The sequence below is a fragment of the Bos mutus genome, chromosome 7 (genome assembly GCF_027580195.1).
Source record: "Bos mutus isolate GX-2022 chromosome 7, NWIPB_WYAK_1.1, whole genome shotgun sequence".
Classification (NCBI taxonomy): Eukaryota; Metazoa; Chordata; class Mammalia; order Artiodactyla; family Bovidae; genus Bos; species Bos mutus.
Genome location: NC_091623.1, coordinates 60,026,506 through 60,042,298, shown reverse-complemented (window position 1 = coordinate 60,042,298; position 15,793 = coordinate 60,026,506). Strand labels below are relative to the sequence as shown.

The following is a 15,793-nucleotide window of genomic DNA, read 5'->3' as shown; positions in this document are numbered from 1 at the left end:
CAGCTGGCCACTTCCTGTTTCTGGTAGATATCGCTCCAGCTAGAACCAGACTCAGCTCTGTTCACACCAGAGGGCTGATGCTCCCTTGGCCCAGCTCTGAGCAGGAAGTACCGGCTGTCTCCCTGCCCGGGTCTGTGCCCACGGGCATGTGCTACTGCCACCAGGGGCCACGCAACCTTGCCCACCTCCTACCCCTCTGGCCTCCCAACCACTGCCTGGGGATGCCCCTGGGGACTTGAAGCTGTCAAGGGCTCAGCTGTAACGGGTCTCCTTATCTGGACCCCCTCCCGCTGCCCCCTGAGGTTTGCAATGAGGACTTGGGGAAACAGCAGGGGAGCTCTTGGTAGGGGGCCTGTAGGCGGAGAGCCACCCCCCCAACTCAGCTTGGTTGCCCCCTCTTGCAGGAAGCCTTCTGGGTCCCACCTCCCGCTGACAGCCTGCCGATAAGAGTATCTCCTGGACCAGGCCAGGCTGGCTTCCTGGAGTGGCTGTGGATGTGTGTGAGATGAGTGCTGTGGGTGTTGGATCCCTGGTGTTGGGGTGGGGGTCTGCAGAGCCTTGGGGAGATGTCCTGGCAGCTCAGGGTCCTGCCTGGAGCCCAGCAGGGTCACTGTATCCCGAGGAAGGACTGTGTGGGCCACACCAAGACACAAGTGCACCTCGTTTACTCCCCACCCACCAAGCTTCCAGGCGGTTCTACGAAGACACTAGATGTGAAGCTGCACACAGGCTGTCCCTCAAACACAGAGGTGAACCGGAAACAGTCAGGTGAGCAGGAGAGATGGTGTCCGCCCAAAGATGGACATGTCCCCTTCAGCACCACTGGGCAGCCAGGCGAGAGGAGAAGTAGCAAAGAGGGAAGTGTGGACAGATGGGGGCAGGGACTGGGTGGGGGTGCTTCCAGGCCCACCTGCCCGGGTCGGGGGCGCCTGATCCTATGCCCCACCCCGGGGAAGAGCCCCCAGACCCTGCCTCCGAGGGGCAGGCCCCGGACCCATGTTGGCTGCACCTATGCGAGGAGGACGGGAGAAAGACAGAGGCAAACCAGCCCCGAATGAGGCGCACAGAGCGTCTCCCCACAGTGCAGAAGGCACGCAGCGGCACAGCATGCGGACCAGGGGGGTCACTCATGTTCCCAGGGTCAGGGGCCCACCCAGCCTGCACCTTCACCACTCAGGGGCTCTGTGGCCCCCTCCATGGCACGCCAGGGCAAGCCCAGCTCAGACCCTGCAAACCTCTGGCCAAGCCTCCAGGCTGGGGAGCTGTCACAGGTGGTGTGTTTGGAACCAGCTGGGCTTGGGGACAGGGGACCCCAGCCTGGGCACACTCCCAGGCTTGGCCAACAACCCCTTCCAACCTGCTTCCAGGGCAGGCTTCCTGGTGTGGGGCCCTCAGTGGGCTTGCCCATGTTATGTCAAATCCATGTGTGCTGGGCGCATCCACACACAGTCATTAAAAACCCACACCTTTTGCAGGCCACAGGGTGACTTTAAAGCTAGCAAAAAATGCCAGGGTTTATGGTTGTGCTGCCCCTTCTCGCCCCAGGGTGAAGGCAGGCCTTGGGTCCTGCCCCTAAACCCCACAGCTCAAATTGCCAGATGAAGAGAGTTCACTAATGGTTTAAGCACAGGTGTGTTTAAAGAAATCTACAGAACGTTACTGCAAAGGGAAACGTGGACTGTCGGTGTCAGGGGTGAAGTGGCCGCTCAGCGGCAGTGTGTCAGGTCCCATTGGGGAGGCGAGGCCGCTTCCTCTGGTCGCTGCCCCCCTTGGCCTCCAGCTCGCTTGCCTCCCGTGGCCTCTTCCGGAAGCGTGCCCCCAGCCTGATTCTGGGGGGAGGCAGCGGGTCGATGCCCAGGATCTTGTGGATCTGCCGGAACGCCAACATGCGCAGGGCGTGCTGGGGGCAGACCAGCTGTCAGGACCGGCCTGCCTGCACCCGCTGGCCCGCCTCACACAGCCTGTGTGAACTCAGGCATTCTCACACCCTCCCAGCAGTGGCCGAGCTCAAAGCACCTCTGGGCGTGAGGAACTGTGCTGGGAGCTGTTCACACCCGCTGGTGCCGAGGACGCTGCCCGGAAGCCCGGAAGCCCGGGAACCTCAGCTCCTCCTCATCTGCTAAGGGGACCCTGGATCCTGCTTCTCCCAGTTGGGCTCTGATTAACAGCAATTTGACTCTTTCCACTTAAGACCCTTCATGATGTCATGCCCAATGTGAAGTCTGCTGAAGAGACTTGCTCATTAATAGAATTTGCAAATGAAACGGAAGCCAGAGATGGGGCGGTGGGGGTGGGGGTGGGCAATGTTTTGATTCTTGAAGCTGTTGAGGCGCAGCAGGAGGCCTGGCTGGGTGTGTGCAGACCTGGGGCCTTGGGGTACTCCCAGGACGATGAGGCCCCAAGTCTGCACCTCATCACGGCCTCAGTTCTGGGCTGGGCTGGCCCTGCCCCTGGAAGCAGTCCTGTCACCCACAGGCCACCTGATTCTGCAGGGAAGAGGACGGGAAGCGGGCCCAGACCGCTTCCTGGGATGCAGCAGAGATGTGCACAGGGGCTGGGAGCCGGGCTGCCTGCAGCCAGCTCACGTGGGCCCAAGTTGGGCTGGCCTCCTACCTGGGCGCTGGCCGTGATGTCTTCTCGTTCCTGGAGGGTCATGGAGCCGAGGGCATCCATCTGGTCTCTCTCACAGGGATCCTGGAGCCCGGGCCCATCTGAACGAGGCGGGGTCGGTGGGAGCGGCAGACAAGCAGATGCACCCTTGTGAAGGCTGCCACCACGGCTCTGCGATGTTGGAAGTCTGTGCCCGGACCCCCAGGGGCCCACGGACCACAACTGGGCCTCTCCCCGCCAGTCCCCCTCCGGCCCCACAAGCATTCAGCAGAGCTCCTCGCAGCCTGTGTGTGTGTGTGGCACGTGTGCACACGCATGGGCGAGTGTGCGGTTACATAAAAGGCTCACACCACAGACCCATGTATCACGCTCTTCTTCCATGAAACACGCTATCATCCAAGTCACCGAAACAACCGGAGAACACCGACTGCATCTACCACGTCACGTGGGCTGCCCACCCGGTCTCTTCCTGCCGCTACCGCTCAGGACGCCGGGAACACCTCCGTGCCCGGCCCACCATGGACCTCCTGTCGTTTCCTTCGGAAGCAGCTCCCGGGCTATCCCTGGTTCCCCAGGAAGGATGGATGTGGCATCAGAGGATCCACTGGAACCCCCTCCAGCCTGCACCCGCCTCTCCTTCCACCCGTCCACGCCTCCTCACGGCTCCCTTGGGTGAGTGACACGCATGCGTGTGTCTGTGTCCGCTGTCCTGCCTAGGCTGGATGGGGTGCTCGAGTGTTCCTAAGAGGCTCCTCTGTCCACCTGCCCCGCTCCCCCATGGCCCTTGGTGTCTGCCAAGTGCTCCAGGGTCTGAGCTGCTCGCCAACAGGGACTGACCTGTGAGGAGCGTCCCCGAGGCCACGCACTCCAAGACTCGGCGCACAGCATCCCCGGGGCTCAGGGGCCCCTTGGTGCTGCTCAGGGCCTTCTCCACCAGCAGCTCCATGGCCTGCGCCAGGACAGAAAAGGAGACCCGGGCCTTTGAGGGGACAGTGGTTGTGCGGGCAGCCGGGTCTCCAGGGGACACGGGACCGGAGGCTCCGGCCCAGTGCCCCCTCAGGCCCACCCAGCCACCCACCCAGGGGGTCACCGGACCTTACTGCCCTGGCGTGGCCATGGGCGGGTTTCAGCACCTTCCCTTTTCAGCTTCCTCATTAGCAAAATCTCATCAATGGTAACATGGCAAAGTAGTGTCACGTGGGTTCAGAGATTCGTTCTCTGTGACCTGAGGGCCCCTGAGGGTCACAGGATCCTAGGGCCTAGTTCAGGAACCTTTCTTCCTCCAAGAGCCACCTGCCTGGAGGGCCCGGGGACAGGGTTGGGGGTGTGAGCTGTCCTGGGGGCGTGTCTACACTTAAAGGGAAATGGGCTCCAAGAAATGCGCGACCGCCTCGCACTGCCCCGCCCCCGGCCGCAAACATCTGAGTGAACCTCTCTGGTCACTCAGCACGGGGCAGCCACTGTGCCACCCCCTGGGGTGGAGCTGAGAGTGGACGTCTCCTCAGACCACAGGCAGGAAGCCGAGGTCCGGGGGGCACCAGAGCCCCTGGTTTTGGAGACGAGTAAGGCCAAGGGCAGCCTGGGTTGGGGTGTGGGGAACGTCCAGGAGCCCGCCTACGGGCATGGGAACTGATGGACTGGCTATAGATGGCTGCAGAGAAGAGGCACGTGTTCCTCCAAGTTCAGGGCCAAATTCCCAGGGATAAGGTCAAAGGTGAAAACCTTAAAAACCTACAAGTTGTTGGTTACTGGGGAGGTCAGTGGGCGTGTGATGGAAGAGGGACACTCGGAGATGAGACCCTGAAAGTCGAGGCAGGGGGCTTCAGTGGGTGGGGCTGTGGGGTCTCACGAGGCAACTTTGGGGGTTTGAGGTACCCAGAGTCCCTTGCATCCTCTCTCCTCTCCCCCTGGAAGGGGTCCAGGGCCGGCTGAAGAGCCGTGTCAGGGCCACTGGATTCTCTCCTTCAGAGGAGGTAGGTCTGCCCCAGGCCTAGAGGTCAAAGTGGAGCCAAGACAGGAACCGGCTTCTTGCCCTCACCAGGGCCTCTGCACCAGTGCCTGCAGGTCTAGGCAAACACTCCAGCTTTTGCTGGGGTGCCCTTGAATTTACATGCTTCCTGGTTCTGCCTGCAAGGTTGTGGGTTTAAGATAATACAGTCAAATGAGGCCGTGTCCTGTGGCAAGCCTCCCCCTGGGACTCAGACCAACACCAGCCTTTTCTCAGAAAGCTGGACACTGGACAAGGATACAAGGCTCAGCCTAACAGGGCTGTAGCCTGGCAGGGTTTGGGGGCTTCTTAAAGCAAGGCTGGCCCCTTGGCACTGTCTTACCCAGTCCGGCAGGGCCCCCCAGGTGGGCACGCGCTGGCAGAGGTCCCGGAAGACCCTGATGACGATCACACAGGGCTGCAGGCCGCTGGCTCTTGCCTTTGGGGGAAGAAGCACATGGGAAGCCCCAGGAAGCTCTGAGCACATGGCTGGGGTGGGACAGGGAGCTATGCATGGAGCCAAGGGAGCGAGACTGAGTCACGGCAGTGAGCCTGGTTGGCGGTCCCATGCTGGCAGTGGAGGCATTGAGGGACTCCAGTGGGATCAGGCCAGCCTCCTGGGCTGTGGGAGGCAACCAGAAGCAGATTCCACTCCCAAATGGCCCAGTCTAAGCCCTAGTGCCAGCCAACAGGGCCAGAGCGGTGGTCACCCCTTTCAAGCTCCCAACCCAATCGGCCAAGAAATGACCTCCATCATGATGGTGAGCGCGGGGTGAGGACACAGAGCCACCCCACCCATGTCAGCTCCTGGCCTCTCCTGGGAGCCCGCCTGCCGCTAACCTGGAACCACTTGGCGTGGCGGAGAGCAGCCAGTGCCTGCAGGCACTTCTCTGGGCTCAGCACGTCTCCTGGGTCCGGCGGAGGCACCTCGGTTCCTTCTGGAAGAGAAGGGCAGGTAGGCCGGCCACCCCTCCCCCTGCTCCCACCTCCTGGGCCCTCAGGTCCCTGGGCCTCCCTGCATTCATCCGTTCATCAGGAAGACATGCAGCTCAGCTCGCTGGCCCTGCCTCCAGACACTGCCACTGGGACACAGAGCTCCCCTCTTGAAATCCCATCCCTCTCCGAGGCTCTGTGGTCCCTTGCCCCCAAGAAGTCCACGTTCAGGTGGAAAACTAGGAATGAAGCTGGATTTCCAGAAACTTCCATGTGCGTGTGTGTGATTAGGGTCAGGTTTGAGCACATGGCATCACAGATGACCAGGGCCCCATGTCGGGGGAAATGTGCATTTTTTCTTCCTTCTGCTTGCTTTAGGGAGATTCTCCTCCCCTCATCCCGTGAGGCCCTGGTGTTCAGGTCGCAGGAGGGAGCACTGCTCTCCCCCCGGCCCCCAGGCCTGGATCAGTTTCTGGGGGCTGAAAGCCAGCACAGAAACAGCTGAACAACACCCCCTCCCACCCAGCAGCAGCCGGCAGGGTGCGGACCCCAGTGAGGAGCAGCTCTGGGGGTCCAGGGTGCCTGTAGAGGGGCTTCCTGCTCTCTGGACCCCTCCAGCCCGCCCCCTCCCCGACATTCCCAGTCCCCACTTGTTGGCAGGGGAGTGAGCTGGAGCAGGCCTGAAGCTGGGGTCGGAGGGCGGGCGTCACCGTTTCTTCCCACTGCATCTACTTTCAGATGACATGTGGCACTCCCCTTATGACAACTGATAATGGCTTTCCACTCACAGTTCAAAGGCTCTCTTCTTTAAAAATGGAAGAGCCAAAAAGGAGTTGAATCAGAGAAAGCAGCAGTGGTTCGTGGCCCTTACTCAAGGCAATGATCAGGAAGGGGGTCTGAGAAAGGCTGGAGTTTGGGAAAGGGTCCCAGGGGCTGTCCCAGGGGTTCCTCACTCCTGGGCATGAGACTTGGGGTGCCCTCCGGCCTGGCCCACGCCCTCTGTGTTGGCTGCCCTCTGGCTTTGGCCTGCACTCCTCCCACTTGCCCAGGCAGCAGTGCCCGTGTGTCTCAGGTCCCCAGGGCCCCTGCTTGGCTGGGGGACCCGGCGCACTGGGTCTCCTTGGGGTGGGGAGCAGGTGCCCAAATAGCCTGAAGGCTCAGGGGGAAGGGCCCCGAGCACACCTGCCACAGCCAGTTCTGAGCCACTTGACACTTGTCCCAGCTCTCCTCCTGCCTTCCTCTGCTACCCCAAGGCCTGGCCCTTATCTGACCAGGGCATCCAGGCTTCACAGAAGCACGGGAAGGTGGTGGTTGCACCCCTCCCCCTAAACCAGAGCAGAAGTGGGTGCCGCCCTAGGCTGCCAGGTATGTGGGAAGATGGGGCTGAACAGAAGGGCCCGGCCGCACCTCGGTCTGCGGAGGGGTCCTCCCGCATTAGGGGCGAGGTGATGGACACAGCGACCTGTATCCGGGGCTCCTCGCAGGAGGAGATGACAATGCTGGCGTCTGGGTCAGAAGAGACCTCGTACTTGTCGTCTGTTACCACCTGCAAGGTGCACATACAACATGAGGCCTCAGGACTCCACCTGAGAGGTGGGACACGGCTGGGTGCCCAGCCCCACGCCTTCTGGAACCTCCTAGGGACCGAGACACAGCCTTGCCCTCCAGAAATGCAGATGTAGAAATACCAAGGTGCCTTCATATGTAAAAAACACCTGGAGCTCAATAACAACCAGATCAGCAACCCAACAACAAAACCGGCAGGTGATGTTTGCAGAGAAAGAGACCAAAGTGACCCTTTTCACACAATGACAAAAAAAAAGAGCCCCACCGTAAGGAAGACTCACATTAAAACTAGAATGGCATGCCATGGCCCCCTGTAAGAAGGGCAAAATTTGAGGAGTCTGAGGAGCAGCTGGGCTGGCGTGTGCATGCTTAGTCACTTCAGTCGTGTCCGACTCTTTGTAACCCCATGGACTGTAGCTCACCAGGCTCCACCGTCCATGGGATTCCCCAGGCAAGAATACTGGAGTGGGTTGCCATGTCCTTCTCCAGGGGATCTTCTGGACCCAGGGATCGAACCTGAGTCTCCTGCATTGCAGGCAGATTCTTTACCATCTGAGCCACCAGGGAAGCCCCCGGCCGGCAGATCCGTGCATTTCTAAACTGCTGGTGGAGGCTGACCTGGCGACACTCACCAGGAGCATCCAGGCTCATGCCTTGGACCCAGAGACTCTGCCATAGGAAGTGCTCCCACGCGTGTGGAGCAGCGTGTGTACAAGCTTATTCACTCTCTGCAGCTTCGCTGGTGACCCGGAACACTGGACAAGACCTAAATGTCCAACTACACGGGAGGACCCAGCCAGCTACGGACATGTGGCAACAGCACGCCCTCCAGCCACAAGAAAGAGCGAGGCTCCCTACACAGGAGTGTGGGGTGCGGCCTGACAGGTCCACAATTATTCCGTGAGAACCACACAGTCCTTCAGCTGGCCTACCAGGCCGCCCTTGGGAGGATGAGGGCAGACGATGGTCTCTCGGAATGCAGGACAGGGGGTGCCTCCAGGCAAGGTCTGAGGCCCCTTGGCTCTGGTCCCCACCCCACACCTGCCGCGGGGCCCAGGGTTTAGTCTCGCCCCAACACAGGCACCCTTACGGCCCCGCCAGCCCCGGCCCCCTCACCCGGGGCTGCCCAGAGGGTCAGTCCTCTGCAAGCAGAGGCTCCAGGCAGCCCCGCCCTCTCAGCGGGCCCCCTCCTTTCCAGACCTCGTTCCAGTCAGTCTCTCACAGGGGGAGCTTCGGGAGCAGGGACCCTCGTTCATGGCCGTTAGAACTCCGACTGCTGCCCCCAGGTAGACGGCACAACGAAGGTGGGTTTGGTGCAGTGACCCAGTGCCTGGAGACAGTTTACTGTGTCCCTCATGTTGCTCTGGAGTTCCCGAGTCACTTGGCCAGGTGACAGCCAAGAGGTCTGTCTACATCTCTGGGGGCCGAGCACCACCAGCTCTCCCATGGCCTCTGCTGTCTTCCCTCCGGCCTCATCCATTTTCATGGCCCTGGGTTGCCAGATTCTGGAGGACAGGGCCTGCATCTGAGCCATCTTTGTATTTAGCAAAAAACTGCTATGTCGTGGGGTGTTTAGGAAAAATGAGTGATTAAACTGGTGAAGTTGGAATATGTCACTCCCCTGCTTAAAGTTCTCCAGTCTCCACATTTCCCTGAGGAGGCAGTCATACTTCCCCACACGGCCTGCCCAGGTAGCACTAGTGGTGAAGAATCTGCCTGCCAGTGCAGGAGACACAGGAGACACGGATTTGATCCCTGGGTCAGGAAGATCTTCTGGAGGAGGGCGTGGCAACCAACTCCAGTATTCTTGCTTGGAGAATTCCATGGACAGAGGAGCCTGGTGGGCTATACAGTCGATAGGGTTGCACACAGTCAGAGACAACTAGTGACTTAGCACTCACATGGCCTTCAGGCCTGGCTTGATCTAGGCCCTCATCCACTCAGGCTCACCTCTCCGTGGGCCTCCTGCCTCTTGGCCTCTGCAGGTTCCCGTTCCTCTAAGGGGAACTTTGCCCGCCCCCATCTGTCAAGGCTTCTCCTCATCTCTCAGCTCACCTACTCCGTCTTCTGTTGAGACTCACACCTCCCATGGTCCTGTCTGCAGTGGACCCCGCTCTCCCTGAGTGCTCCCTACCTGGCACCAGGCTTGAATTGCTCTACAGAAGATACATCAGAACTCAGCCTTCTCTGTACCAGACTGGGAGCCTCAGAGAAGGACCTAGGAGGGACGAAGCTGAGTCCCCTCGGGGAGGGTGGCAGACAGGAAGGAGAAAGCACTCTGGCAAGTGATCATTTTAACTCAAGATGATCAATTAACATCATGACGTGCTCTCCCTCTTCTCCCAGTTATTATCTCGGGTGAGAAAAGCTCTATGACAACAATGGGAACTGTGCTGGAAGAGAAAGTCCGGCCAAGCCTCCAGTCCTGTGCCTCCCTAGTGCTTTCCCTGCAGATCGTCCTCATGCCAGCTGGCTGGGCTCTGTGTGGGTGTGACAGAAGTGACTGTCCTCATGAGCCAGATCTTAGACTGTTTCAAGCCCTACTGTGAACCCCCCTGATAAGGGAACCCTCAGGTTCCACCAGTGGATCCCTGTGCCTGTTTCTAAAAGCAGACCGGACCGTGTCTCACCCAGGCAGACCCCACGCAGCGCGGCCGGGCACCTCACCGGGAGCTGGAGAGGCAGCTGCTCGGCGACTCTGCGCTGCAGGGCGCGGGTGGGCTTCTGGGAGCAGAGCAGGATCAGCTGTACTGCCCGGTCTCCACGCAGGAGTAGCCCCTTCGCCAGGAGGCCGACCCGCATCACGCCTTTCAGGATCCGGGCTGAGGGGCTGGGGCGGCTGCTGAGACAAACCCACGGACCAGTGAGCAGGGGGCACGGAGGAAGGACCCCCACTCCCGACCCAGAGGCATGGGTTTCCTTGCCAGGCGCCTGCGCCTCCATGTCTTCATCTGTGAAGTGGGAGCATGGCCCTTCCCAGAGGGCACCTGATCCGAGAGACACCGGGAGAACTGGGAGAACAGGGAGAGTTCTCGGACCTGAGGATGAGAATCTATGCTGCTCGGCGGGGCTGGCAGCTGGCACCCTCTGCTGGTAAACTGCATGCCGGAGGGGAGGGGGGCAGGGGGAGCGGGGGGAGGGGACGGTTGCTTGACCCCAGGCAGCCTCGTCGGCCCCCAGCTTCTGAGCTGTCTCTGTGGCCACGTCACCCCCACCTGGACTCCTTTGAGGAGGCCTGGCCGGCAGCTCCCTGCCTGTCCTCCCCTCCAGCCTGCGCATCTAGTCCCACCTCCCCTGCCCCCAAGTCTGCCCTCGCCCGCCCACCACTGACCTGGCCACTTTCTGCAGGTGACCCCCATGGCAGCACTGGCCTGGCAGTCACCCTCCTACTGCTGCCCCGCTGTAGGCTGGGGACACCCCAGCTTCTTCCTGGGGCACCCACCCTGACCCCTGGCTGCTGCACCACCACCCTGTCCTTCCACTCCCTCCCCATGAGGCTCGCCCACCCGGACCGTTGCCTGGGGTGCCCCCATGCCATGGTGGACCTCTCCACGCTGTCTCTCTCTCACACACACACACACACGGTCACCTCCTCAGAAGCTGCCATCCGCTCCGACCACTTCCTGACTACCACTTTGCTTTGCGTCGTGTCTCAGGACATGCGATAACTTTATTCTACGATACATGTGGGTGTCGTTGTGATCTGTCTCCAGACCACCAGTGCTGGAGCCTGGGATGGTCCAGGGGGACCCAGCCATGCCTGGAATGTCTACAGGACAAGGAGCAGACCCTTTGGGGGAAGGCAGAGCACAAAGGTGGGAACCCGTGGATCAAGAGATTTACAACTTGTCAATTAATTGGGACCCTGATTCAACACGAACTGCAAAACAAAAAAACCTCCTAAAAGACTGAATTATTGTTATCTATGGGACAACTGGACGCTGCAGCACTGACTGGATATTTGGTGTTGCTAAAGAACTATTGTTCATTTTTCTTTGAGGATGATCATGGCATTCTGGTTTTGTTAAATGAAAAAGTATTGTTTAGAGATGGGCTCTGATGCACTGACATACTCCAGCTGTGGGCTGGCGCTCAGTAAGGTGTCAGACAGGATTTCCTTTAACCACTGTGGGCAAGGCAGGAGATGGGGAGAAAGCAAGTGAGCCACCCTCGGTTTAGGTATGGTCATCTTTTGTGTGTGTTAGAGAATTTCCATAATAAAAGTGAAAAAGAAAAACCAACACTAATGAGCTCTTTGCGACAGTTAAGTAAATAATGCAACATCCATAGGACAGTTTACCATGTTCCTATTAAACACACACACACACACACACACACACATATTTCCACAGAGAAAAAGGCCACAAACAAGAGTGAGAAAGGGAATTCCCTGGCAGTCCAGTGGTTAGGACTCCACGCTCTCACTACCAAGGGCTCTGGGTTCAATCCCTGGTCAGGGAACTAACATCCCACAAAGCTCAGTGCAACGAAGGGAAAAAAAAATTGTGAGGACAAAAAGCCACCAACACTTCTATGTTTTTGAAAAATAATGTAAAAAAATGAAAAAGACAAAAAATAAAAATAAACAAACAACAACAAAGAAAGAAAAATAATGTAAGGACAGAACATGTAACATGACATCAATGTTATGTGAAGGCTTTAAAAAAGTGCAATCGGTTTTGCTTTCAAGCTGGGTTTGAGGGGGTTGTGGGAGTGTGGGGGCAGTGGGGCTCCTGTGCTGGTGGAGGCCCCGTGTCCTCACTGCGGTGGGGCATCTACTCAGGGGGCGAGTGGTCCAGCACTGGGGAGGCCTGAGCGGGGCCTGGGCCTCCCTGAGGTGCCTGTGTGGACGCCCAGCCTTAACACCTGTGGGTCCACGCTGTGGAAGCTGGGGGAGGGGGGAGGGTCCTCTCCTTACTATGTTTGTGTTGAGTCCATAATCATTTCAAAATGAAAAGTTAAACTAACAAAAACAAAACCTGAGAATGGGGAGAAAACGGGGAGGGAAGCCACGAAGCACTAAGTGAGGGCCCTTCTCCTTCAGGAGACATGGGGGTGGAGGTTGAGGGAAGGCTGCTCTGTCTGGGGCCGCACCTGCTTCCACTTCCAGGCAGTGAGCTTCCTCACCGGTGTTGGAGGGGGGAGCGGGCGGCGCCCGTGTTCACATTGAGGGACGAGTGCATTCGGTTATGACACCTGGTGACTCACGCATGGCTCTCATGTTCTTCTTCTCAGACAGCAAACACTCGGGCACAAAGAAGCTACTGACTGGAATCAGCCTGACACAAATGCTGCACGATTCCATGGACAGGAAACATCCAGAACAGGCCACGCCATGGACATGGGGCGTGGAAAGGTGGGTGCCGGAGGCTGGGGAATTTTATGGTATGGAATTCTGTTTCAGATGATTAAAAAGTTCTGGAAACAGACAGCGGTGATGGCTGTACAACTTTGTGAATGTGCCCACAATGGCCAATTTCCTGTTACGAGTATTTTACCATCAAAAAAACACCTTAAAATAGTAAACGAGGGAGGTCCAGTGGTTAGAACTGTGTGTGCTCACTGCTGAAGGTCCAGGTTCAATCCCTGGTCGGGAAACTAAGATTTTGCAAGCCATGTGGCACAACCAGAAAAAAAAAAAAAAAGGTAAATGAAAAGGAAGCCACCCAGAGATGAGGGACCTGGAAAAGCTAAGTCCTCTGGGATTCTCTAAACTGTGCAATGATTCACTACGAGGTGCTGGGACTTTCCGTCTTCTGACAGTCGGGCAGCTGGAAAGATGATTCACACACATGCTTAGTGCTTGGCGGCACCTCTCGCACTGGTCTCTGTGTCACAGGTGAGGACACAGAGGTGCTAATCCTCTGCAAACCACGTTTCTAGACACACCTTCTACAGGAAAGTGACTTCCGGTGTGAGAACACTCACTCTCCTTGGCTGGGGGTACTATAACCCCCTTTGATCTCCCAGCCTCCTGGCTAGCTCCTAGCTCCTAGCCTCCTGGGGAGATATCTGAAGGGGGCTGGAAAGCGCAGGCCCCAAAGACTCCAAGCCTCCTGGCACTGGAGCTGCCACTTCCTGTCCGGACCCTGACCCCTGCCCACCCAGCCAGGGATCAGCAGCCTCTGGGCCCCTGGACAGGAGGGCGCCGTCCATCACCTGTGGTCCCCGCCCTCGGGCTCCGGGCTGGCAGAGTCCTCCTCAGCCAGCGTGTCAGACACCAGCTTGAGAGCACGCTCCGCATGGGAGACGGCCTTCTGGACGGCCAGGAGCTCCTCTTCCGTCGGGTAGATGGCCGCATGCTTACACATGACATGCCGGTCGTCGCTGGACTCCGGCCGCCTTGTGGGCTGTGGGGAGAGGTGCGTGTGTCTTGTCACAGGCAGGCTGAGAGGTCCCGGTCACTCGGGAGCCGTGGGGGCCCTTGGAGCCTGGCTGGTGTGACAGGCAAGTGGTGGCCGGAGAGCCAGGCAAAGGAGCGACAGGGCCCAGGGGGAGGAATAAGTTAAATGGAACTTCCAGATGTACGAGATGGCTTCAGAAAAGGCAGAGGAACCAAAACTACCAACATTCATCGCATCTAGAGAAAGTGAGGGGACTCCAGAAAATCATGTATTTCTGCTTCATTGACTATGCTAAAGCCTTTGACTGTGTAGATCACAACAAACTGGAAAATTCTTAAAACAATGGAAATACCAGGCTACCCTACCTGCCTCCTGAGGAACCTGTATGCAGGTCAACAAGCAACAGTTATTACAAGATGTAAAACAATTGACTGGTTCAAAATTGGGAAAGGAGTAAAACAAGTGTGTATATTATCACCCTGCTCATTTAACTTATACGCATTTAACTTATATGGAACAGGGAGGACCTCAGCCCCATAGCTGTGGGGAACTTGGGCCGAGTGGGAGGCCACTGGGCTCCCTGGAGAACGCTCTTGAATTTCAGAGCCAGAGGCTCCGGAGGCAGCTGGGGCCGCTCCCTCGGCAGGGCGCCCTCCACGGTTTCCCCGCAACCCGCCCAATCCCCATGGATGGACAGTCAGATGCCTCAGTGCTTCCAAGGGATGTGACCACTGGGGCCTCAGGAAGCTCTGAGGGACCCCTGTGGTTGGTGGTGAGGCCCTCAGGTCCCTTCAGCTTCCCCCACTCCGAGGCATTCGACCACCACCCACCAGAGGCTTGGCTGTGGGCGCCCCTGGCCGACTCCTGAGGGCAGGCAGGTGCTGGTCAGGCAGCGGGCGTCCTGAGTGTGCATCCGGGACGGGCGGCCCCTCTTCCAGCCGCCTCCTGCACAAGTCGTAGCGCCTGTGGGACGAGAGGGACTCGGGGCCCTGAGGGGTGGCTGGACTGTGAGGTGGTCCCCTTGGAGCCCTGGGGAGCCCGTAGGGAGCCCTCCCACCGCACAGGGCCCCGAGGCTGCACCTTGTCTCATTGTGCCAACGCCGCAGCTCCCCCAGCCGCCTCTTGGTCAGCTGCCGCTGCCTCCGCAGTGTCTCCTCCACGAGCTTGCGCACCCGTGTGCTGGGCTTGTCTGCGATCGGGAGGTCGGGGTTCACTTTTTTCTGCAAAGTTCAGGGACCTTCATTCAGATGAGAATGCTGGGAAGCGGGGAGCTCAGGGCCCAGGGGACACCCGTCTGACAACACCCTTCCACTGGATTTAGACAACAGTGAGCTTCAGTCCCGAAGTCTCAACACTCCTCGTCCCCCAAAGGCCATGGCAGAAAACCATGAGGACAAAACCATGGCTGACTCAAAGAGCTGCAGACGTGACACTGAGCGAACCATCCGGATGTCTAATGGAGGAGCCAGAGGAGGAAGGTGCTAAGACACCTTGAGGCAACTGCCACCAGTGGTCACGCTGTTCTCAGAGGACTGACCATGCTCGTCCCAAACAGAGTAATTCAGAAAATACCATTTGTGTGAGATCCAATGTGTACTGTAAATAGAATTGTTAACTCACTCGCTGGGCTTCACTTTTAGCACTTAATTTCCTCACTCAGACAGCGTGGTGTTGTCTAAGGATTAATCACCGGTGGAAACAACACAAGTGTGCTTCAGTGGCAAAACACACCCGATGTGGTCCCTCCACACACGGAGCATCACTCAGCCACAGAAAGGAGAGAAGCCCTGGCACTCGCTACCACATGGACAGACCCTGAGAACATGACACTTAGTGAGAGAAGCAAACACAGAGAGACACACAGGGTGTGATTCCACTGACGGGAAACGTGCAAAGCAGGCTGATCCACAGACACAGAGAGTGGGTTCCTGTTGTCAAGGGCTGGGGAGGGGGTGGGGGTATGACTGACAATAGGGACCGGGGCTCCTGATGGACTGTTCCGGAATCAGATGGAGCTGCTGGCTGAATGTACACATTTGTGAATGCAGTTAAAGCCACTTCACATGCACCAGCTGCTTGGTGTGTGAGTGATATCTCAACAGGCTGCTTAAAAGAGAAAAATGCCCAGAAGCCACTGTCTCTCATGAAGGTCATAGCCTGTGCTGTGCACACACGCACTCAGGGTCACGTGTGTCTAAACACACTTGTGTGCACCCGTGCCCCGGCAAACCAGAGGCAGGGAGGCCTTGTCATGGCAACTGAGGGCCCCTCTGGTTGAGCCCGTGGTGCTGAAGGGCCCAGGGACTCAGACTCACAGAGGCACAGGGTGCGGTCTGAGACGTGGGCCAGGACG

The 15,793-nt window shown here is 58.4% G+C and overlaps 1 protein-coding gene across 1 annotated transcript in view; it reads right to left on the bottom strand.

Annotated features, from left to right (window-relative positions):
* Nucleotides 1-1,522: 1,522 nt before the first annotated feature.
* ZFR2 (zinc finger RNA binding protein 2) overlaps nucleotides 1,523-15,793 on the bottom strand; it is a 45,779-nt gene continuing 31,508 nt past the window's right edge. The window contains exons 10-18 of the mRNA XM_070374731.1: nucleotides 14,271-14,660; nucleotides 13,256-13,446; nucleotides 9,764-9,935; nucleotides 6,938-7,076; nucleotides 5,438-5,535; nucleotides 4,941-5,036; nucleotides 3,448-3,559; nucleotides 2,614-2,711; nucleotides 1,523-1,900 (exon numbers count right to left, since the gene is read on the bottom strand). Coding sequence (XP_070230832.1) covers nucleotides 1,721-1,900; nucleotides 2,614-2,711; nucleotides 3,448-3,559; nucleotides 4,941-5,036; nucleotides 5,438-5,535; nucleotides 6,938-7,076; nucleotides 9,764-9,935; nucleotides 13,256-13,446; nucleotides 14,271-14,660 — 1,476 coding nt within the window. The 3' untranslated portion in view covers nucleotides 1,523-1,720. The remainder of the gene's footprint in view (nucleotides 1,901-2,613; nucleotides 2,712-3,447; nucleotides 3,560-4,940; nucleotides 5,037-5,437; nucleotides 5,536-6,937; nucleotides 7,077-9,763; nucleotides 9,936-13,255; nucleotides 13,447-14,270; nucleotides 14,661-15,793) is intronic.